This window comes from Arvicola amphibius, chromosome X (genome assembly GCF_903992535.2).
Source record: "Arvicola amphibius chromosome X, mArvAmp1.2, whole genome shotgun sequence".
NCBI lineage: Eukaryota > Metazoa > Chordata > Mammalia > Rodentia > Cricetidae > Arvicola > Arvicola amphibius.
The window spans coordinates 56,418,081-56,444,370 of record NC_052065.1 but is presented as its reverse complement, the minus strand read 5'-3'; the positions used below and the strand labels follow the sequence as shown (position 1 = coordinate 56,444,370).

Sequence of the window (26,290 nt, the reverse complement as noted above, 5' to 3'; positions counted from 1 at the left end):
TCGGGTATGTCATAGAGGGCATGGTGAACAAGTGGAGAGAGGGGTGCTTGCCATTTTGGAAAAGGGTTTTCATAAGATGAAGAAAGGGACCATTGTTATTTGGGGATTTTTTTCCTTTCCTGTTAGTGACAAATGTGTTAACAACTTCAGTATAAGTGTGTAAGTGTGTGTCTGTGAACCTTTCCATCCACTATAGACAAGAACTAATTTTTCAGAGTAGAGAATATGAAAGGTCACAGAATAGGCAGGTACAATTTAATGTTTCCATTACAACCACTCAAAGACCAACACGTCTTTATTGATGGTATTCTGGATTTGTTCACATCAGTCAAACTGTCTCATAAAAATCCCGGTATCTTTACTCAGCTGGAAATGAAATCATTTAAAAATGAATATCTCTGTGCCTAAGAGTTCACTAATCAAAGCTTTCATGCCTTATTGCCTGTTCCAGAAGAAAGATTTCTCAATTTCTTGTGGTTTCCAAGTAGCCAACATGGCACTTTGGTGTGTTGGCTTTGGTTCGTTGCCATTCCTCTTGGTCAAGATCTACATTTATTCTTAGTTTCAAATACCAGACCAAATTTTCTGATGCTGATTAGTGCTCACATAACTTTAGCTGCAGACTGTTAGACGGTTGAAATATCCCTTATTAACTTATTCCCACTCCAGCCTCAGAAGACTTCATTCAATGGGATGGTAAGCCAGTAGGAAAAGAAGGAATTGGCATACTTAGGCTTGTATTTAGCACCAATTAGTTGGATTAAGTACTATGGAATATGATGACAAAAGAGGCCATCCAGGGTAGTAATTATATTTCCAGTTTGCAACTTAGAGATAAGTTATCATGGAAATATCAATAACTTCATCCGGATGTTTTATTGGTTTCTCAGTGAGCACATACTTCTTTTCTCAGTTCTCCTTCTAAGCTATGTGATCTCAAAAGGTGTTCAAATGTTTCTAAAAAGGCAGCTTACCCACATAAATTGTCTGAGTTCAGTACAATAGGAAAATTATCTAACTTGTATGGTCTTAAGGAACACATCTCACAATTTATAACGTCGAATTGAATGATTTCAAACAAGCAGTTACATTATAAAAAAGTAAACTTTTTCTTGGATTGCTACAATTGGGAAATACTTGGCTATGTGTGCATAGTCTGTTGTGTGTTGTCTGTTTTGTTTTCCATTCGATACATTAGAAAATATTATCTAGAACATTGTCTTTTGAAAATGCAAATGTGGGATTTTGGATCTCTCATAGCAAAAGTAAACCCCAATAAAATATTTCTATGGCTAGCACACTTTAAAAATGCAAAGATTTCAAAGAGAGATTTTGCAATCAAGATTCAAGTATTATATATGGAGTATCATCAAATTTGATGATTAAAAAATATTACTTACCTCTAAATATAGTTCACTAAAAGCAAGTATTTGGAAATGGAAACTGGCTGGAAGGTAAGAGAGAGACTATATGCTCTCCCTACACATGAGTTCCCTTGGAATGCACAACTAGAAGATGCATACTTCCTTCCTTTCAAAGTGTGTGTGTGTGTGTGTGTGTGTGTGTGTGTGCACATGCACATGTGTAAATACTTCTGCGTGTGTGTGAGCATGTATCCAACTGGGAGACAGTATTGATAGCAACATATGGAAGGCTTCAAGTGTTGACTAAAGAAAGGCTAAACCAGAAAGCAAAGGACCAAAGACCAAGAATTAAAAGTCATTTAACAGCAGAGAAAGAAGTCTGTAGTGGTACCTGGGAAAAAAGAAAGATCAATCTTTACCTATAAAGGAGTAGAAGGTACAATGATAATTACTGTGTACCTATTACTTGATCCTTTATTTACACGTACAACAATTTTATAAGAAATGGTAATCCTACCATATAGTTGGGAAAAAATAAGGTTCAGAGAGATCTACAGATTTTCACAAACTCACTAAAATAGTAAATGGCAGAATTAGGACTAGAAACAAATCTAAATCCATCATACTATTTCTACTAGAGCTACCACAGGGTTTTGGTTTACAAAAAAGGACTAGTGCTATAGCTCATTGGTAGTTTTTATCTAACATTTTGTCTTTAAGTTCCATACTCAGCACCACAAAAAAATCCCAGATTCTAAGTGCCAGCCATATGTTGTGCATGTTGATGCTCAAACACATAGTGCAACATTTTTTATCTGTACATCCTTTTGTGGTACAGAGCTATTAAAACACCCAGGTATATGGGAATTGTGTGAGGAAGAAACACTTTTTAGAACTGAGACTTCATGAATGCATCTCCAGGCTGAGAACTTTTTAGATTCTAATCCAGAAAGTTGAAGGAGAACATAAAAAAATCCCTAGAACCTGAGTTTCACATTTTATTATTATTTCTTTGGTCATGTCTTGTGTATGCTTAGCAGATGTCCTACCACTGAGCTATATTTGTTCTGTTTTGGTAATAGAGTATTGGATGTTGTCCACACTGGCCTGGAACTCATGATTCATTTGCTTTAACCCTTTCAGTGCTGGGAATATAGGCATGCACCAGTAGTCCTAGCTCTCAAATTGTTAAGTGGTCTTTATAATACTTTGTTGAATGTCAAACATGAAATCCAGAGTTTTATCACCATGTTGGTGTTCTGGGAAGTAGATCAAATAGTGTTCAACCAAACTGTTCAACATCACTTTGTGATGCTTAAAGTCGTTTTGTTGTTTAAAATAATGTTTCTAGCATGCTCTTTTGGTCATGTGTCTATGGCTACCAGTTGTTATGGACAATATAAGGTTTTTGCCCTCTTATCCTTTCTGAAAGACAAGTATGCTATAGATCTTCTCTTGATGGGAGAGCAAACCAATCCCCTTGTTTGAGGGGAGTGCCCCCTTGGGGCCCCAAATACCTTTAAAACATCTGTGTGCATTTGTTTTCGCTCTCTTTGTTTCCTGCGCTTCGCCGGAACTCTGGCTTTATAAATTTTTCATTTATCCTCCTTTTATTAAAGCTGAATATTTTATAATAAAGCTAGTTTGGGTAATTCCAATTGCCGACCGACCACGCCCCTTCACTCTGGTGTACTTAAGTGGATTTGGTAGCCACTGGTACTGAGGTATGCTGAAGATGGTCTGCTCTTGTTTCTTACTTCACTGATTTACCCAGTAAGCGATGATACATACATCTGGAAAATGAGTGACATTGAGTAGGTAAAAAATTTTGCTCACAGAATAAAGTCTTTATTTATCCTCAAGTTGTTTTTTACAGTGTTTTCCAGAGAGCAGTGTTTTGGTAGGATATTAAATGGTGCTATATGAAAAAGGGGACCTGAAATTTAATTTAGTTTGGGAATCCTGTGTTATAAAACTTCTCGGTTTATTTTATTACAGTATTTATAGTGCAAATCTTCCTAAGGATAGTAATATACAGGTTTCTTCTCCTCATTTGAACTTAGAAATCAGCTTCTCTGAAACATCTACTAAAATAGTTTTCAGTGAGCTCATTGTAGAAAACTGTGGTCAAGATCAAGGCAACTGGCATTTGATATACATGCAGGTTCTTCATACAAGCCAACTGCCTTGGTCTAGGTCAGTGTTCCTTCTTGTGAATGGTCAGTATTTGTGGATTTCAATCCAAGTGGAGCTAAGTAACCCCAAGAATAAAGCATGGGTAGTTAGCAAAATTAGATGCTAGACGTTTGTTTCTCTCTTCACACATTGATACTCTTCATTTTGTAAAAATGTAACCCCCCAATATAACATTTAAGCTGCAAAACAGTCTCTTAAAACAAATGCACCATAAACAATATGACATGTGGTCATGTCTGTTTGGCAACTGTAAATCTTCAACTGCCTGAAATCGGGTTCACTTTCAGTGTGGTCACAGCTTGCCTCCTTAGTTTCCTGTCTTTGGCCATATTAAATTACTTGCTGTTTTTTAAAGCCTCTTCATTTTTATGTCTCTGTGCCTTTGTTCAAGCTGTGATCATGGCCTCAAATGCCCCTTCCCTTGCATCTCACTAAACTTCTCCCTAATAATTTTCTCCTTACACTTTAACACTAAAGTATAATTGTAATCACTGTCTCCCTTATTTGACATAATTTTTTAAAATATTATTTATTTATTTATTTTGTATGTGTATACATGTGTACATTCATGTGCAGGTGGGTATGAATGTGTCACAGGTCAAAGGACAATCTGAGGCTGTTGGTTACCTCCTTGTACAATATAGGTTCCAGAGATCAAATATGGGATATAGGTTTGGCAGCAATTGCCATCACATGATGAACCACCTCCTTGTCCCTATATAATTTTTAAACATACATTTAAGGGGCTTGAGAAATGGCTCAGTGGTTAAAAGTACTGGCTGCTCTTCTAGAGGACCTGGGTTTATTTCCCAGCACCCACATGGCAGCTCACAATTGCCTCTATCTCTAGTTCCAGGGGATCTGACACCTTCATACTAATGCACATAAAACAAAGTCAAATAAAGTATAAAAACAAGAATATGTTTAAATCTCTACTATTAGGCTTGCCATTCCCAGATGTCTAGTATAGAGTCTGGTACATATCTAGCATGTGATAGGAACTTATTAAATGCATTTGTAGATGAGTAAGTGCATGGAGAGATGAAGTCACATCAATGAACTGAAAAATACACAAAGACCCATGTCATAATTTGTATTTCAGCATTGCAATCATTTTCTCATATCTAGGATATCTGACATGGGAGGAGCAATGTTGTACTTCTCTTGGAGGTGGTGCATGATGAGGTAGTTGCCATAAGAACTACCTTGAGCATTGGAAATTACTGTTTATCGTGGCATCAGACTATTGTCAGGGCTCTATTTTCTTAACTACAGAACTCATGGACATTGTTAAAATTTGCATATGTGTTAAGATTTTGTATTTATAGGCAATGTCCAATCTCTTAGTAGTAAAGAAACTTCTCATTTAAACTTTTTGCTTGCTTGATTATTGACAATGCTCACACTCTATAGTCCTAGCTGACCTGAAGCTTACTATGTAGCAAACTAGCCTTAAAGTTACGATATTCCTTTCTCAGCCTCCCAAACAGTGGAATAACAGGCTTAAATAACCTTTCAAACAAATGTACACTTTATCCAATCTCACATGCTCTGAGACCCCATTGTCCTTCCTTTCCTGTAGATGGTAGCTGCTCCCTCAAATTTCTGTACAGCCTACAAAATGGAATGGTTCATGGCAAGGGATACTTAGGTTCATGATCTTTACTACATACTGAGAAGTTATGAGTCTTAGGAAAAAAGAATAATAGTTGTCCAGGGCAATAAGAGGAAAGATGGAACATGAGCAAAGAAAAAGGCCAGGAAAGAAGATGGCAGGAAGGCTGGTTCTCTCTTCTGATTCCATTTTGGAAACTGGAAGTGTTTCTTGGGAAGTACAAAATAAAGTGAGAGATGCCTGTGCATTTATCTGAATTATGTAGTATATAAAAGTCAACATTAATTCACTGAAGGCAAGGTCCTTATCCAGGTTGTTAAGTGTTTTCTTAAAAGAACAAATGGGAAAGCATGTAAATTCTTTAAGCAATTCTTGATATATAGTATTCAAAAACAGCCAGATATTAATCAAGAACAAAGAAAGACATATATTTTTTTCACAGATGGACATTTAACAGCCTGAAAGGTTATCCTGAGAACTCATCACCTGTGGGATTATTTAATAAATATCAATTAGTTTCTAAGAAAATAAGCAAGGGGATAGGAAGGTAGGCATGGAAACTCAAAGAAAAGGCTATATGTACTAAGCGTCTTTTAATTGAACAGAAAATGGAACATTATCAGCAAATGGAACACTATAGACACAGCCATGCTAGAGATCATAAGATGTTGAGGCCAAGCATATATCAGTTGTAGAGTATCATACTCTCCAAGAACTAAACACATCTACTTTATCCTCCACTCCTTCAACTATCTATTCATCAAGTATGGTTTTGGCACATATTTTACATAGTTGTGAATAAGGGTAGCTAAAATTTCAGTGCAAATCAATCTCTTGTATTAGTACTTCCATGAGCAGGTGAATGGCAATTAAGACACTGATAATCTTATGATCTTTTCTTTGTGGCTTTTGACATCAAATCACAAAATTTTAACAGCAGAAGGATTCTTGGAAAAGCTGATCATCCCAGTTTCATGATGGAAAAAATAGAGCCTCTGGGAGGCAGAAATTACTTGCCCAAGACTATATTCTGAACTGTTGCTTTATTACATATTATATAATTGTAGTGTGAGTGATAAAGAAAAGGAAGCAAAATTATCTAAATTCCCCTTAAAGGTGACAAAAAGTCTATGCTAAACTTAAATCTTATGAAAATGAGAAGATACTGCCAATATATTCACAAAAGTCACTATGTGCTCATGCTTTCTTTTATCTTACCATTGCTTGAATAAAATGTGTTATGTACTGATACTGTAAGTTAACAATAAACATTGGAAGAAGTTATGTTGGAAATCAGAGGATGTGGTGAAAACTCCAGCGACGTGCAAAGGTTCATATTTAAAGCCTAAGAGAATAAACACTTTGGTTATCACTGACTTGGTACTTTAATATCAACATAAAGTTTTTAAAATTAAAATTACTGAAATCAGATTTCATGCATTATGCTTGTAGCACTTTTCAGTGTGAGGTCATCAGAAGTATTTTTTTTGTGAACCTCTGACTGTTGTTACATATCACATATTGCATGGCAAGTCAAGCTATTTATTAAGGAGAAAGTCATTGGGAAGTGTTAAGAACAGCGTGTGTCTACTTAATATGCTGGGAACCTCATTGTAATAATAAGTCCTCACATTTTTCTAGCACTTTCTCAAAGATGCTCTTATTCATCTTTTTATTTTCTCCTAACTGTAACTCTGAGGATGACATCTAGAAATTACAGATAATGAAAATGAGGTTCACAGGAGTAAAGAATAGATCTGGACTTTTAACCTAGGTCTGTCTGACTTCAGAGGTAATCAATAATCCTTCTTTGAGTTGGCTGGGCATCTATCTCTGGCATCTTCGTGGTATAATACTTGCCTAACATGCCCAAAGGTCTAGGTTCAATTCCCTGCATAGCAAAAGGAAAGAAAAACAAAACAAAACAAAAGGATCATTGTATTTTGTGGGCATCTATCCTATAGTTTTCTTGATGTTTGTTAGTTTGAACCTCTAGTGCCCAATGTGCTGTCTTGTTTGTATGGGAAGGAAACTGAGGTTAAAGCTGTCCATAGCAATTCAGCATTGCATCCCCCATGCCTACTCAACTTGACAACTTTTTCCAGTAAATCAATCAGATAGCTTTTTACATCACTCTTTCAGTGACTGAATTCACAAAGCTATGTCAGTGCTACACTGTACAATTAAAATCTTAGTCATATGTAGATTTCTCTTCCAAAGACGTTCACTGTAATAATGTCAGAAGAACTATTTTTCCCTTAATGGAGGATATGGACTCTCATATGAAACTAATATCTTAACAAGGAGTATTTTATAGTTAAATTTTACTTGATCAAAATGAGCTTACAGTTACTTTCAAAAGATGGCAAGGAAGGGGATCCTCAATCTAGAAGCCACTGTATATGATGCATAATTCACAGGATGTTAAATGATTGAGATGCGAGTGTATCAGAACATTTGCTCAGGACTTGGAACATTCATGTAGGAAAACTTTTCCTTTCAATCCTTCCCTCTGGTAACCTCTCCTGGATTTCTTTCTACTTCACCCCCATGGTCTTGTGGCTTCTTCCCCCACTGAATATCACAACTATAGGATATCCTTAGCAAGACAAGTAAAAACAACGTTGGATTGTGAAATATCTGATTCTCATTTGATATAGTTGCCTAGAAAATAACTCAGAGGGCATCTGCCTGTGGTGCCTGAGAGTACTACATGTTACTTGAGATGCTCCTGCTGAAATTTTGACAGATCAAGCCTGAAACAATTTGCTTGCAGTCTTATGATCTGGTAAAAAGTACAAACTGGTCCATGAAGAAGGGAGGATGTAGTTATCATAATGATATATAGAAAGAGAAGGCATTGAGTGCCTTATGGGAAGCCAGAGATAACAATTGTTGTAAATTAGCCCTGAGATGAGAAAAAAGTGGGCTGAATTCCAGTCATTTGGGTTTTTCCAATTGTTACTGAGTAATTGAATAAAGATTATAGTTTTTGGTCCTCAGAAATACATTTGTTTTTCGTTGAGTTCCATTTCTAAATCAAAGTAGACTAATGAGCTTCTTTTTCTCATGAAAGATGCATCTGTTTGGAAGCAGCAGGCAGCCGTGTGAATTCTGGCATGAGGCAGATGAAGACATGAGGAGTTAGAAGAGGGGAAATATGTGTCATTCAAACAGCATGAAACCATTTCAGAAGGATGACAGAGCTCATGGTAGAGACAAGTTCATGGGACACAGAGACTTCAGTAGAGGGTCACCCTTGGAAGGGTTATATCTTCTAAGAAGCTACTGTGCCATTGGAAAAATGCTTTTGGAAACAATCAATGGATTTGTAAAGAAAAGGAAATGATTAAAAGGCCTGCTGATTTCTGGGAGGCACAGGATAGGAAATTGGCTCTGTTTGGTGCCTTAGACACAGAATCCAAAGAGAAGCAGCTTTACACTCCAATTGGCTGTCTCTACAGAACATGCAGCAGTTAGCTGAGGGGTAGTCCCAGGTGTTCACAGCCTGCCTGTGCCCTACTCATCCTGCACCTGTGACAGTTTTGATTACTTGGTTCTCTTGTCTTTACCACTGAACAGCTTCGGGTCAGTATCCGTAGATCACCGGAGGAACCAAATCCAAAAAGCACACCCTCACTCATTTTCTGTTAGTTTCTGATCCTTACTTCATGCCTACTGGTCCTAAGCAAAACTCTAAAGATATGAATGTCATAGATTAAAATAAAGAAGGCACCATGAGAAAGTCAGCCTGAGTCTTGTGCATATATGGCACTCTTAGAAGCATCGCAGAGGAGAATGACGTCTAGAGCAATAATTATAAAGGAGGGAGGCGAGCTGAAGGATAAAAAGGAGGAAAACGAAGAACAAGGAGAAAAAAAAGAAGAAAATATTCATACCTCCCAGAGTCATCCCTGCTTCATAACATTTCCGGAGACGACAGGATGGACAATTTTTCCTCCGAAATTTGTCAATGGTGCAATCATTTCTGCTGGCACACAGATATTTCTGCTTCCCTGGGAGAAAAATGCAATAGTAGATAGGTTAGTGCATCTCCAGAGCTTCTTTCCTTGAGTATTTCTAGGCAAAAGGATAGTAATATATACTACAAATTGAGAGACAATAGCCCCAAACAATTTGATCACACAGAACCGAATCATTTAAAGAAGGTGATTTAATGCTGTGCTATGTTGCTTGTTTTTCATAGATGTTTTAGTAGATATTAGCAATTAAGATCCTGATAATACTTCCATTATTATGACTATTTACTGATTTTGAAAACAAGATGTTTTAGCCTGACTAAAAGCCAAGAGAGTGCCCTTGAGAAAATGACCAGTTGTGAAAATTATCACTCTCTTAGCTTGGCACAGAACAGATGCTGGCTTAGTCAATACATCCTCCTACTGACACCTGTAATCATGCACAGATTCATACTTTAGCTAATTAGATGCTTAAAAAGATAGTACATCATTTTTCTATGTGATACCTAACTGTTTTTACATTGCTAGTGATGGCACTCTGAAGCACTGAAAAAGGCACCGAAAAAGCCAGAAATAAAATCCACCGTTTGTGTGATAAATCACAGCAAGCAAAAGAAAGTCTCTTAAGTCAGTAGAGGAAATAAAAGCATAAGCAGGTACAACTTGAGCCCTCATAGATGGACATAGAAACTTCCCTTTCTTCAGGATAAGAGTTACTTAAAGGAAGATGTGGTCCAAAGATATGTGTTTTGCTTCTTATTTTGCTTTAGTTACATTGCTCCCAGAACCAATCCAACACATAGTAGGCCCTTGATAAACGTGTATGTATGCAGAACATAAAGATGCATAAGTAAACAGAGTCACCATAGAAATAGTTCAAAATACATCCTCAAGTACATTGTGGATTAGGGATAAAACAAGATGGAAGAAAAGAGTCTTTTAAAAGTCTATTATTTCTTTAGTATTTAATCTGTTTCACTATATGGCTGAAAATTTCAGGGTTCTATATCAGAGTAATGATATGTATATTATATTTGATTTATTTACAAGTTTAGTAATAATCTTGAGCAAAGAACATGTAACAGAATTGTCATATACCCCTTTCTATGATATAAAATAAGGGTCATTATAATGAAACATGTTCTGCCTTTCAACATTATGTTTAACAGTAGTAGGCAATGTACATCCTTGTCTTTTTACTAGACCACAAGTATGATATTAATTATAGACTCACATATGACCTTTAATTTGTGATAAGGGCGCATGTATCTACTTTATTCAGAGTACTTACTGTAAGATAAATTCTGTCAAATGTTTTTTATCTTTTCTGAAATGATCGTATGATTTTTTTTTCATTCTGTTGATGTGGTGAGTTGTATTTTTTCATTTATATATACTGAACCATCCTTGAATCCCAGTAATAAATCATTTGGGATCATAATGGATAATTTTTAATGTGATTCTGAATTGAGTTTTATAGTGTGTGCTAAAGGTGTTTTCCCCTCTATGTTCTTCAAGACTATTGACCTGTGTGGAATTACATCCTTGGTTTGTTCTAAGACTATGAACTCAATGAATGATAAAGAATTTAAATTCTGTTTGATCACCTCAAGCTTACTCTTCTATATAAAGCCTCAATTACCTCTGACACATACTTGTAAAGTGTTTTCTCCAAATTTTCTTGAATTATGACTCAGTGTGTAATATTTCTGGACTCTGCTAAGAGATCCTTTCTTCCAGGAAATGCACTGCTGTCTCTTTGTAGCACTGATCCATCAGTGTAACACAAAATCTGAACTGGTAAGGATATTTAAAGCTTTGCAGTAAAAAGTTTTAATGGGGTTCTTAGTTCTTAAGTTATGAAATGAACATAATATAAAGAGATGCACAAAGTTACAAGTTGGTGGTAGAGCCAGTATAACATTTGAAAATTGTGCACAATGGAGACACACTGTGAAGGAATATAGTTGGAAGAGAAAGCATTCTTAGTGTGTCAGATATCTTTTTGCACTGTTTGTTTAAAGTCAGCTTCTGTATTTTCCGTTGCCAGAGGAAACTGTAAGTGGGATCTGGGCCTGCTCCAATTTAGTTTTAGAAGGCCACACAATTCCATGTTGTAGTCTAGGTGGCTGGACAATTAGCATAGATAATACAAATTCAGCTCCTGCTCATAAGAGACTAAACATTAAACTCCATTTTTTGATACTGTTTATTTTTCAATAACGAAATTATATCAACAACCAATTATTAAGTTCTTACAAAAAGTCATTGTGAAATGATTGGCAAAATGCAAACATTCTTTCTCATGTTAAAGCATGCAAGGATATGCTGTAGATCTGCAAAGAGAATCCACATTTCTTTATCACACTCAGCACGGTCATATAATTGACTTACATAGATCTAATCTACATGGAAAGTAGAAAAAGGCAAAATCTTCTGAGTAAATTGGGAGCATGGGGACCTTGGGGGAGGGTTGAAGAGGGGAAAGTAGAGGCAGGGAGGGGAGCAGAGAAAAACGTAGAGCTCAATAAAAAACAATTAAAAAACCCCCAAACCCATGAAAATGTGGAGTTATTAATTCTGGTCACCATGCTGTGCATTAGGTCCTTGAAGGGTATATTTTCTGGCCAAATGAAATTCTGTGCTCTGTAGTCAGTGTGACTGCGTCTATGAGGCTCATCTCTTCTCAGCATGGTTTGCAATAGACACAATAGAAACATAACTGAGAGCGTCTAGTGGCCTCACTAAGCTGGGCACTTTGAAAAGTTCTTCAAATGCTATTGAGATCTAGTTAGGATTCTCTACCAGTTTATTGCTCTTGAATTTGTAAAATAGTGTAGATAAGCACACAGCCTGAGCAAAAGGCAGAACTAATATAAAGAGGGTTCAATAAGTTTAGATTTTTTATTAACTTTTTAACCTAAGAATAAGTAAGGTTCTGCCTTACTCCCTCCTGTTTGATTCTGATCCCTTCGTATTTTTATCTCTGCAGTTCTGTCAAAATTGCACCTCTGGGATTTGTTTATATTATTAGCGTCACTGCCTAAGCATAATCAATGACGCTTTCAAAACATGTTGTCATCTTTACATGTTTTACCTGATAGATGTATTTCTGGATATCGGTGTACTTACCACATGCAATTCAACTGAATTCTCATTTAAATGTGCAGCAGAGATTAATCATTTAAAGAACTTGAATATTTCTTCAAGTCTAAGATAATCTCTTAGTAAAATGGCCACTAATTAAAATTTATTAATTTAATTAAATCTAAATTTTATTTGACAATATTACAATCTCCATGAAGTATAACTGAACAACATATTTCAATTAAAAATGTACATACCAAAAAAATGTACATACCAATTCTTTGACTCGGTACTTGTTTTTCGTATGTATGACATAACATATACACAGACATTCACTACAACAGTGTTGTAACAGCACAAGATTAACAGCATGAATACCCATCACAACAAGAATAAATTATTATGTAACACTTCACCCATTAAAAAATTTTATATATAAGATGGAAGATACTCCAAGATCTACTGTAATTTTTTGAAAATATACAAAATATTAATTGGGTAAACAAAATTGTTCCATTTTTTCTTATTTTCATAATTGTATATAACATCTGAAGAAATATACAGAAATTGATGAATAATGCTTACTTTAAGACAGATAACATTTCTGTGAAATTGCTGGGAGTAATTTTTGCTATTTCACCTTTCATAGTTACCCAGTTTGGTTACACATGTCTGTGTTACCTTGGATTAAATGCCTTTCCTCTCTTTGGGATTCAGTATATACACCCATACACATAATAAAAAAGATTTCAGTCCTAACACTTCAGTGAGAAAAAAAGTGGCTCCCAGCACATCCTAGCTCCTAATCTGCAGTCCTTATTCACAGCAGGTGTGTCCCTTGTTCGCCACACTGAGGACTTAGGAAAACTACTCCTTCAAAAGCTCAACACTTTTTACTTTGAGCCCAAGTATCAATTAGTCAGTTAAAACAAACTTGTTGAAGACCACTAATATTTGTAGGGGAGAAAGAGAAATTATTACTTCCTGCCTTTTAGATGCTTGTAGTCTAGTAGGAGAGAGTGTAAGGGCACAGCAACTGAAATGTTACAAGTATATGAGAATATATGAGGGCTTTAAAGTGAAGCAAGGGTTTCTAGATCATGGCTTCTGTCTCGTGTCTTGTGGGGCCTTGGCAAAGACAGCATTTTCCTCTGAGCCTCAGCATGAAGGGCAGACTGCTAGCTATGAACTCAGTAATCGCCTGGTAAATTAGTATTCATCCCAGACACTAAAGAGCTATCAGGCACACATGGTCAATGCTATTAGTTGTACTTGGTATTTATTACGTGGGAAAACAGCATGATGTGCTAGGAGCACAGACCTAGGCCAGGAGTCAGAAGGACAGGTTTGTAAATCCCAGAAATTCCACCTAGTAGTGTCCAATATCGCAACTGGCATTAATGGCATAACTTTTCTGATTCTATGCCTTTCTTAAAAAATGAGGTATACAAATTCACCTTTGCAGAGCTGTGACAATTAATGGAATACATGTGAAGTATCTAGAAAATGTTAGTTAACAGTTAAATCACAAGCAAGGTGAACATTCTCCTGGGGAGAGTTGGAAATTTTAAATAAAAAAGAAAAAAAGAAACTAAAATAAGATATTTATAAGAATACTTAGATACCTAAAATAAATAATATTCTTCTCAAAAAAAGAAAAAAAGAAAAGCTGATTAAGACTGAAGTGACAGCTGAGATCTTTTATTGTATTGTACTTAGATGTGCATTTAATGTTGCTTAATAATCTTTTTTGGGGTTTTATTTATTTTTTATTTTTTAATTTTTTTTCTCATTTTTTTATTAAAGATTTCCATCTCCTCCCCCTTCCCTCCCCTCCCTTCCACCCATACCTCCACTCCACCCCTCTCCAAGACAAAGAGCCATCAGGGTTCCCTTCACTATGTTAAGTCCAAGGTCCTAACAAGTGCTTTGAAATAAAGATATTTAATCAAATTATTCAGTCTTTTTCCCATATAATTTAAAAGCATAAAATCACCTGAGGTGGAATTTGAAAAGTAAAATGGAATATGCAGCTCAGACTCACATCCTCTTTGCACTCTCATTCTGAGGTGTTGTTCTGATTTGACTTCCTAAAGCCACTAACCAAGATGATTACAGTGTGCTGTGCCACATATAAAACCCTGACAAGATTAAGATTGGGGGTGGGGAGAAAGAGGAAGATGCTAAAAGAGGAAAGGACGAGGGCAGGAAAGAAAAGAGGTTAGAGAAGAAAATGAAAGGAAAGGAAAGAGGAAGAGAGAAAAGAGAAGCTGAGATCAGCCCTATTAAAGTAATGTTGATCTGTAAGAGCATCAAGATAAACTAAAAGATATTACCTGCATTGCATGCCATTGTCATTTCTCCTAAGAATATGTGCACTATCGACTGGGTGAGGGGAGTAAGAGACTTCATTCTGTATTTATTTCATACTTTTTGTTCCTCCATGTTTTCAGGCTTCTCCCAAGGATCATTTTATGTTTTTTTTTTGTTTGTTTTTGGTTTTTCGAGACAGGGTTTCTCTGTAGCTTTGGAGCCTGTCCTAGAACTAGCTCTTGTAGACCAGGCTGGTCTCGAACTCACAGAGATCTGACTGCCTCTGCCTCCTGAGTGCTGGGATTAAAGACGTGTGCGGCCATTGACTGGCTCCAAGGATTATTCTGAATAATGTTCCCCGAAGAATCTATGCCATGATGAACTCAAAACACTAAGAATGTAAAGTTAATTTCTGACTCTTGGGAAGCACCACCAATGATTCTAAGGGTTGACATTAAACAGAGAGAAGAGTCAATGGAAACTCCAGAAAGGAAGAAGGGTCAGTATACTATAGTTAGTAATAAGTGGAGCATGGTAGTTTTGTGTTTAAGCCTTTCTTCTCTCTCTTACTATGGCAACTTGGTAAGAAACTACTTAACATTCTAAGATCTGAATTTAGCCTTCTATGAAATGGAGAAAACACATAGATCTGCAAAATTTAAATGTAATACTATTTGCAAGGCAATAAGCATTCAGTAAATAATTCATGAAATATGCAAATATGACAATGTAGGTGATCAAATTTTGATAGGACTGAATAAAAGATATAAAAACTGTGCAAAATGGTAGCAATTGTTATATAATGCATCAGAAGATAAATTGACAGGATAATGTGCAAAAAGAAATTCTAACAGCTAACAAATGTTAAAATCCTGAGATAAAAATTTTCGTAGAAGTTTCATTTCACAGAAAGAGTATTCTTAATAAAAACAGACATTTTTCTAAGTAAACAAAGAATTGGAAGGCGTTCCAGGCAGAAAGCATGATGTGTATGAAAAGGAATGGAAGTTGGAAAGAGCCAAGATTGACACATGAAACAGGTTGTGAAATTTATGATATGTTACTCATCAAAAACTCCAAAATATTCAATTAGGCTTGATCAAGCACACTGACATTTTCTTCTCTGCACCATTTTTCTCCTTTTTAAAAATTAAAAAATATTTGGAATGTAGAGTATCATCCTGAAGCTAAGGCTGTTGTCAGATTGACAACTCTTCTGTTTCAGTCTCCTAAATCTCACAATTAAAGGAAAAATATTTCTTCTTAAAACTACCAAAGACAAACAAACCGGTTTTAGCTCCTTTGTTTGTTTCCTATCTCTGCTTTTGTCTACACATGAGTGATTATGATCTATTAAATAATTGGAGGAAGTGAGCAACAGATGTGACCAGATTATAGTCATTTGAAAATTTGCGAGATAGTTTTGGTATGTTGAGTGGATCACGAGCCTTTTCTGCCCTTGTATCAGAGATTAGTAGGGGCAGAGATACTGAACCCATGGGGAAAAGTTCATCTACACTACATCTTTGGAATGAACATAATCTATTACTCTTCCATATATTTGAGTTCCTTAAAGGAGTTCCATACAAAGAATTAGTTGTGGTTCTTTATACCATAGCAGACCAGCTACTATATCTAAAAATCTACATTAAATTTCAAAATTGCAAGAAAAGATAAGGATCAATGTTTCCAACACATGGAAATGATTAACACGTGATGAGATATAAGGTCTTATTAGTTTGATTTGATGCATTCATATAATCATACTGCACTCCATAAAGACACATGAGTATTATTTTGTCTTAACAAAACTAAATAAAATCCTCCTGAAATGTTGATATTAATTGAATTGTGAGAAAATTGGCTACTGACAAAATGAGAAAAATTTCAAAACTAGGAGATTAAAATTTCTGTATAATATAGAATTAATAAATCATTCTGTTGCATTTGTTATTTCGAAAGTCAAGAGAACATGAAGATACACAATATGAGGGTTAACTTGATGGGGAAAAATCCTCTAAAACCAAATCTGTCTTCCAAATGACACCATGACAAACTTGAGTAACAACAGCTGACAATGTTACTTCATCTCCTATAATTTTCACTGTCCCCAAAGTACTTAGGAATCTAATGGATTTTGTATTCTGGAGAAAATTTACAACAAGGGGGTACCAGACATTTTCTTGGAAAACAAAAGGTCATCTTTGGCTTCAAATCATCAATAATTTTTAATAATCCAGAGAAAGAGGCATGTGACATTCCAGTTGAAAAAGACTAACTCACAAATATCAGGAATGGAAAATTACTTCCAACTAAAGAAAACTTCTTTCAAATAACAACAGAATTTCTCTGTCTTAGCCTCTGTTACAGTAAATTTCCCCTTCTCTGTTCCCTAAGCATTTATAAAGGCACGGATTTATCCAAATATATGGCAACTTTAATTACTTAATCAAAAATTATTATACAGATGCAAATTGCTTAAAATTACTAAAATTAAATTTAAAAATGAAAATTGACCTCTAACAAGTAAAGATATTGAATTGCTAGTGAAACAGTATTCCAGGACCATTTGGTTTAACTAGGGAATTCTATGAAATATTTAAAGCTCTAATATGAATCTTTCACAAACAGTTTACAAAAAGAATAGGGACAACTTAACAATTCATTTTATAATAATAATATTACTGCATTAACAAATCAAGACAGAGATAGAACCAAGGGAAAACTACAAACAAATTCTTATGATCACAGGCGGGGTAACACCTGAGTGAAATATTAGCAAGCTAAATCTGGAACCATGCAGAAAGACCCAATCCTAAACCCAGGTAGAGCCTATCTGAACTTGGGGAGTGTAACATAATGTAACAGTTTCAGAGGAGTGGCAGCCTGATTTAACTTCAGGTTAAGCTCACAGGGAAGTGGACTTTCCACACCCACAAAAAGCTCTAGCAGTTGCTGATGATCCAGGGTAGAGACTGAATAGAGTTCTGGGTTAAGTCTCACAGATACATGAAGGGATCCACAAACACACCTGGAATCATGCAGCCCTAGGTTGCAATGTTTGATCATCAGAGGAAGGGATGAGATAGAGCCTCTTCCATAAATACCAGTTCCACATAGGGAAAGGACACTTTAAGCAGACTAGGTCTCAGTCCTCCAGTGAACATAAAGGTGAACAAAGGAGGCCAGAATTGAAACACACACACACACACACACACACACACACACACACACACACACGAAAGATTAAAAGATCCAATCCACAAAGTAATTCTAAATGTTCAAGTTTCATCACAAAAATGCTATAAAAAACAAAACAAAACAGAACAAAAACCCAAGACATCAGGGTATGGTGGTGATTGCCTTGAATCCCACCACACAGGCAGCAGAGGCAGGCAGATCTCTGAGTTCAAGGCTAACCTGGTCCAGAGTGCAAGTTCTAGCAGAGTCAGGATTATGCCAAGAAATCCCTTCTTAAAAAAAAACTGAAAGGAAAAAATCAACATAGCATGTCTACTCTATAAATCCATAATCCCACAATAAGTACACCTGATAAAAATGACTTGGAAGAATAACCAGTCACAGAATTCAAAAGAATGATTATAACTCTGTTCAAATAGTTCAAAGAAGACATAAATATACTCCAATTGAACAAAAACAAGTAGATGAGTAAAATATGGAAATAGGAAATGAGTAAACGTAAACTGAAGTATAACTTAAACTGAGAAACTTCTTAAGCAAAATAAAAGCCTCAATGGAAATCTTCATCAATAGACTGTGAAAATCATGTGGGGCAGTGCTAATCAGAGAAGCAAGAGAAGGTAGATGAATCGGATTACTCGGAAAAGGTGAACAACAAACTTTAAAAGAAATAGGAATGAAAATTTGGAGAGTTCTGCGGTATCATGAAAATACCTAGCCTTCTGATTATGGGTATAGAAGAAGAAGACCACAGCAAAGGCATAGAGGATATTTTCAAAAAAGTCATAGGAGCAAATATCCTAAACCAAGAATAAAGAATGTCCATACAGGTCCACAAGGAATTCCAAATATAGAGGTTCAAAAAGATGACCAAACATATCATAGCTAAATTAGTAAATGCACAGAGTAAAGAAAGGGGACTAAAAGTTGGGAGAGAAAGGTCATTATCAGGGCAGGTCCATCCAAATAACACCTGCTTTTTTTTGACAGAAACTTTGATAGACAGAAGGGCCTTGGAATACATATTTCATTTCGGAAAGAAAAAAATGTCAACTCAGAATATTATACTCAGCAAAACTATCTATTAAAATTAAAGTACAAAGAAAAACATTTCATGCAGAAACATTTTAATGAAATTTATGATCACCGAGACAGCTCTGCAGGGGATACTGGAAGGAATATTTTAGTTTGAAGACAAGTATAAACATATCCAAGAAGCTACAGGGAACAAATAAATGTTCAAAATAGTTAATAAAAAGAACTCTAAGAAAGCACAAGAACAAAAGAATGACAGTTATTAATACATACTGCTTAGTGATAACTCAGTATTAATATACTCAATTCCCCCAAAAAGATATTCAATAGAAATAGAACCAAGAAACAACCTGATACAACTATTCTAATATTTAATAAAAAAGACTCAAACCCAAAATGTTACTTCATACTAATTATGGAAACAATATACTGAGAGGATATTAAAATTCTAAACATATATACACCAAAACAGTTTTACCCTTTCTCCCCCCAAAATATTGTTATATCTGAGAATACAGATTAACCCCAATACAGTGATATTGCATGACTTTCAATACTCCACTGTCACCAACAGGTATATTATCTGGATAAAAGATGAACAGAGAAAAACTGACAAATTTACAGAGACGGAAAGGAAAGTAGCGCTTGGTGGTGGCTGGGAGGAGGGCGAATGGGGAGTGAGCACGAATGAGTACAGGATTTACTTTTTCAGCTAATGAAAATCATCTGGAATTAGACAGTGGTGATGTTTGTAAAACTTCTCAAATACACTAAAAGCCACAAAACAAAGAATAATGTGGCATGTAGAATACATCACACACACACAAAATCCTAGAGTGCTTTTTTTGGTGTTAGTAATTCTGAGCCTCTGGAAGAGAAGTCCGAAAAAGAAATCAAAAGAACTTTGTAAGTTGTAGCATAATTGGCCTAATGTAAAAGCGCGCAGAAGTCTTTGAGGATATGCTAGGCCTTCATACATTTTTAAGATACGTTGCCATGCACCATCTCACAGCTTAGCCATGAAATAGAAAGAACAAATCTCATTAATGGCTTTGTGGAGACAAAAGCAAAAGTCCAAAGAGCCTCAGGGAACTGCCTAGAATTCCGTGGGCAGTGTTCTTTTCTCTAAGAGTGGCTTTAGCTTGCCACGGTCCTTAAAGTAGACTCTCTGCAAAATAAAAATGAATTCTAACACTTCACAATTTCTCATCTCATCCATTTCATTCTGTTACCCATTCTATCACCTCTGGTGACATCGAGATTCTATTATCTGCAGTGCCATTGGGTGGGAATTCAAAATAGCTTTTTGAAACTGCAATCTCAGGATTTCAAAATGGATCCCTGAAAGAGGCTATATCCATGATCCAGTCCTTCTTTCCCTGGCCTTTGTCCACCTTTAAATCATCATCTTTGATGTTGCCATGTGACAGTACCCAGCAGAATATGAAGTCATACAGGTTACTGTAAATGGAAAAGAAAGGCTTTCTCTCTCATTCAGATGTATAGGAAACAATGCAATAGACATTTCTTTGTCGTCTACTGTCTAGCACATTACAAAACTGTCAATATACCTTATTTGATTAATACTTGACTGATCCTTGGTTTGTGTCCATGCTTTTAACATGCTTCTAAGCGAAATGCCCAGATTCTGACAGATTCAAGAAGTTTTAATATACTGCCAAAGAAAAGCAGCCTCTTCTGGGTCAAAAGCAATAAGCAGAAACAACTATACAGTTTTACAAAATCTTAAGTCTCATCACTTTTTTGGTGTCAGTCATTCTGAGCATCTGGAAGAGGCTGATAATGGCTGATAGTGGCTGATAGTGGCCGATTGGAATCCTGCCCTTAAGTATTAACCCTAAAGTTTAATAAGGCCACTGTGTGGGATTCTGGTTTCATATCTCCCAAATTATGAATAAAACATGTCAAAAAGAAGCTAGTGAATGAAAGATCACCTTGCTGTCACCTCTTTGTCAGCAAACCTCAGTCACTGCTGCCCCTGTCAGTTTATGCATCAGGGGAAAAAAAATAACTTCCTAAGTTACATATATCTTCCAGGTAGGAGTGCTTGTCCATGAACTCAAAATAGATACACTAAAGGCAGACCAGACATACTTCTCAGGGACACCAGGTAAGTTTTCAAGGCTGAGGAGGTTGGAGAAGTCCATATATTAGCATGTATACATTAATACAAACAAATTTGTTCCAATAAGTTCACCACAATTGTGCACAACTTCAGAATGACATTGCAGAATGCCAAATGACAATCATGCTTCCTCTAGATTGAAAACACCAGACAATGAAGCAAAGACTCATTTTTGTAGAAAGATTTGCTCTTGCCATAAATTCTGTAATTTATCTGTGCAGGCTTCTAGTGATTTTGTAACTAAGACCCAAAGCTGAGTTGGGTTAGAAAGGAGTCTTCCATTATCCCACAGCCATTTCTAACAATGACTTATTTTCTGGGAGATTATATATATTATATATTATAATCAGTTATCTACTCTGTATTATACACATGTCGGTGGACAAATCACTCTAGTTGGAGTTATCTTTGTAGTATATTATTTTTGAATGGGATATACAATTTTAAGAGTTGCGGTATTTCAAAGACAGAGTCATTACAGTGAGTGCCTTTTACGCTAATAAACTGTGTTCAGAGAAAACAGTGGAATGAATTGCAAGTAAAGCCATTTCTCCAAAAGCAACCCTTTACAGAGGGAGTGGAGACAAGTGTGTACTTATGTAAAAATAGACATAATTTTCCTGTACAATGGCAAAGTGACCTCCTAGAAATACTCACATTACACTGCAATTTATATAGTATTTTCACAAAGATGGTCACTTTTGGTCTTTTTTAGATACTGTTATTTAAGTTAACATGTGATCAAATTAAGGCTGAGAGATGCTAATTGCATAGGTATTATTTCCTGACTTCTAGTGTTCCTTCCTCTAACCACATCGTTATTGCTTGAAAAATCTCTGAAGCTACTCAGGGGACAGCTTAGACTGTGTTGTGTGTTCCTTAGTGTGAATCAGAAAGCCCTAGAGTTTGTTTCCCAGATACTTAGGGTTAATGTGAGGCTGTATAATCAGCCAGCCTCTTCTGCAAGAAAACATTAGGTCATTCACTTGTATTACTAGCAACAAGGATGTTAAATATCCACACTACTACAAAAGGAATTCCTATTAGAAAGTGACCTCTCTTTACTGGGTACATGTGTATATTATGGGCATTTTCCAGTGATTGCATAAGAACAGAGTAAATTTGTTAAAAACCAAGCATGGAGATTTACCAAATTCAGACTGGGCCAAGATGACATGGCTAAAAGTGAATCATTTCATAAGAAGGCATACAATACTCAAATAAAGTTCCTCCTTTTTCTAGTTGTATTTCTAAGGAATAGAATCACAATATTAGTTCTTATAGTGCATGTCTATACAATCTGCTCTCTCACCATATACTAATGGAAAGTTTTAAGAATGAGCTAATTTATGTTGTGTTCTGATAACCTAGACAATATGATCAATATTTATATACTCAAGACAGAGATGGGGGAATGTTAGAGAATGAGATCTTCTAAGCAAAACAGATTGTGCCTGCTTCCAAGAGTTCATCAAGATAGTATTTGCTGATAATTGGCATTCTCTCAGAGGAGGAGGGTGTAGAGCAATGGTTCTTAACCTTCCTAAAGCCATGATCTTTTAATACACTTCTTCATGTTGTAGTGATCTTCTACAATAAAATTATTTTTATTGCTATTTCTTAACTGTAATTTTGCTACTGTTATGCAGCATAGTGCAAATATCTGATATTCATGATGATATGTTCTTAGGTAGTCCCTGTGAAATGGCCATTTGACCCCCACAGGGGTTAAAACCCACAGATTAAAAACTGCTTGTGTAGAGAGTATCATTTGACCGTCATCTGAGATTTCAAACACTCTGGAAAGCTGTTTATATACAATTATGCCACAAGTGCATGGCCCCTCAATATTGGGAAGTGCTAGATAATACAGACTGGGTAAGGTTAAATGAAAAGGTCCCTGTAGGCTTCATCTATTTTGCCTTGAGAAGCCATAATTCATGATGAGCAAAGACTTTCCAATGCAGAAACTTTGAGTTTCCCTATGTTCCTGTAAGTGACTCTATCCATGCTCTCTGGGTAAGTTTGATGAAGTCATTGGTTACCTAAGATAAACTTTGGTGGAATTATACTTTGGACTGTTAGAACATAAAGAGGAAGTGGAAACTTTTTTGTCTCCCAACCTGTAGGTTGTGACATTAGGAACTAGAGTAAAATAAGTCAAAAGGAGTCTCAATGAAAAGAAGGAAACCTAGAAAATCCTATGCAACCTCTTAGTCCTTCTGTGTGTTAACATAGTCAAGTTTATTTTTTCCCTTGTGGAATCTTCACTTCTCTAATAGATATCAGTCTCTACATAGAGAAGCAGACCTGAATATTTGGAAACTACATTCTCAAACATACCAGTGATGCCAACCACTTCATATACATAGCCTACTGTCTGTCTCCAATTCGCAAGATATGCTTGCAAGTCCTAAGAGCCTGCCCTTATGTGGAAGGGCCCCTATCCCATAGAAGTATTCATGATACAGTCTGGTGACTTGCACAAAATGATTTGTATATGCTGAGTCTGCCATGCTGCCTTCAATTCTCTTGCTTCTCTTCTTTTTCTAATATTCAAAGTTCCCATTATGTTCTGATGTCCCAAAGCAGATTCCTTAGACTAGAATGAACCTCAAGGCTTCATCGCCCTAAGGCTACCTAAAAACAAAAACAAAAACAACCCAACAAAAACAATATCTAACACTTGTTTACTGAGAATATATTTACCTGTTTTATTTAAGGCAAATCACATTGTTTCTGCTATGTCCACAAACATGTGTGATATTCTCAAGTTCAAACACATCCATCTCTCCCATAATCTTTTCCTCTACTTCCCTCTTCTTGTACTCCTTTATCTTATCAGGTGCTCATGGCTTCCATTTTACTCCTGGCTCCAGAGGTTTCCACTTTGATGTTCTACTTATACCTCCATAGTCCCTGTAAACATCTTCCATTCAGAGCCTTTCTTAAACTCCGTCTATCCCTTCCAAATTTGGAGACTCTCCTCCAGTGTCTTAAAATCCAGTTTCTGATATTATTTATTAATGAATACACTCCAAGATGGAAAGCTTTCCTAAATAACTCTACATGGGATAGGAGTTTGAGAAACAGACAAGTCATGAGTATCAAGTAATTTCAAGAATTTTCCTATTCTTTTAGTCGTTTCTAATTCTTAAGTCATACTATATGATTTTATGCTTTCACTTCGAATCCTTGTATTTCTAAATACTTTGTTTGATTTACATGTGATCCCAAATTTCCACTAGTAGAAATGAATCCAAAAAATGTTAAAAAGTGAAGCATATATTAATATAACCTAAATTCATGCAGAAAAGTCGGATCTCTAAAAATACTTTTAAAGTCATGAGTGAAGCAAAACAAAGCAATGGTTGTAGAAATGGTGTTTGTGTGAGAGCATCTGTAGAGTAAATGAGGGCAATTGTTGTTAGTTGTCTTACAGTAGTAGAAGGCACACAGTTGTAGGCATATGAAGCCCACCAAGCACAGTGCATTCCAGAGGTTGTGATGCATTTGAAAGAAAAATCATGATTTCAGAAAAGTGAACCTTCTACTGTAGAGCTTAGAGTGGTGGAGGGGAAGTATCAGCAAGTACATTACTAAGATTAAAGCAGGAAGTGGTAAAAAAACCACAAGAGAAACACACCCAAGGCCTACTGTGTGAATATTAAAGAGGACATGGTACCTTTCAATAGGGTACAGCATAGTTGAAAAAGAAGGCTTTGAGTGGCGCCTAGAAGATTCATAGTACTTAATGAAACAGACATGGGAAAATACTTGAAGGAGAGATAGCTTGAGTACAGGTAAGGAATAGGGGCAGGCAGGATGGACGTAGACTGAGATAAAGGAAGAGTTTAACTACATTTTACAGCTATCCCTTGCAGTATCCTGGTAGTCATGGGCAGGAAAAACATACAGAATATCAGTTTAGAGATAGATAAAAAAGAAGAACTATCAAATAAACTAAAATAAAATTACAAAATGCTATCTCTTTGGGGCTTGATGTAAAATAGTTGCTCTATCACTTTATAATATTTTTCTTTGAGGCCTCTGATATAAATCAGTTGTTATATTTATCTCTCTAAGTAAAATTATTACAGTGATGATAATCTTAGAGATATTTGAGAGGACTCTGTATCGTTCATTATTGAGTTCTCACTATCAGGCAGAATGCCTGGAATATACTTGCTTTACCATTTGCTGTCTGCTGCTCTCACTGAACTGAAACCACACACTTCAGTCATCTTTCTCTCTCCAGCATCCAGCGCAAGCCCTGACATGTAGCAGGCACATGACGCTTGCTAGAATTTGAGGAATTAGGTGCCTTCCTGTGCTCTTCGTCTTCTGTGACTCCATTTTTTTAATTTGTAAAATAGAGCAGTAACAGTACTATCCCCTAGGCCTGTTGTGAAGATTGGGTGAACTGTCAGTACAGTGCCTAACACAGAAAAAAGATGCAATAATTTTAAGTTTTGTAATTAATATTGCGGCTTGCCATCAAAGTTTCCTGATCTTCTGATGAGTCTGATTCAGGCTTATCTCTGGTCCTGGGGAAAGGGGGGCATATCTGTATATTTTTCTCTCTCATGTTCCATACCCATGCTGGATAGTTCAAAGACATATAATAAAGTCAGCAATTGGGAAAATGCCTCCATAAGATTAGACAATACGCAAGGCTGTAGAACATTTTCTTATTTAGTGATTGATGGGATGAGAGCACAGGCCATTCTGGGTGGTGCCATCCCTGGCCGGGTCATCCATACCTAGCAAGCTATTTGAAGCAAGCCAGCAAGCATTACCTCTCCATGGCCTCTGCATCAGCTCCTGCCTCCAAGTTCCTGCCCTCTTTGAGTTCCTGTCTTTATCCCTCTGGTGATGAACAGCAGTGTGGAAGTATAAACCAAATAAACACTTTCCTTCCCATCATGCTTTGGTTGGTGTTTCATCACAGCAATAGTATCTCTAATTTAGATACCCTACAATATTGTCTTGTCTGTGCTTAGATGTTTTGTGAAATGTTAAATCTACAGCAAAGTTTGGATAATATACCCGAATGGACCAGAAACACCCTTAGAATGGAGACGGGTTTACATTCATCTCTAGGTCTACACAGGGCATAAAACAACACATGCTTGATGAAAACAAAACAGAAAAGAGTGAAATCTCTGCCGTGTCTTTTCTGATGTGGGACTATAAGAATCCAAATGCCCAGCATCTGGAATCTTATTTAGATGTGGCCTAAGGGCTTAGGTTCCAGGAAGATAGATCTCTGCTGCCCACTTTTTCATAGCCTTCTGCCTACCTTTCTTAGCTATTGATACTTTAAAATGCATTCACATATGAAGGAGGTCAT

General features: G+C 36.2%; 1 protein-coding gene across 1 annotated transcript in view; it reads right to left on the bottom strand.

Moving 5' to 3' along the window:
• The window catches only part of Ar (androgen receptor), a 162,087-nt gene that overhangs the window by 22,917 nt on the left and 112,880 nt on the right, over positions 1–26,290 (bottom strand). The window contains exon 3 of the mRNA XM_038316008.1: positions 9,075–9,191. Within this exon, the coding sequence (XP_038171936.1) occupies positions 9,075–9,191 (117 nt within the window). The remainder of the gene's footprint in view (positions 1–9,074; positions 9,192–26,290) is intronic.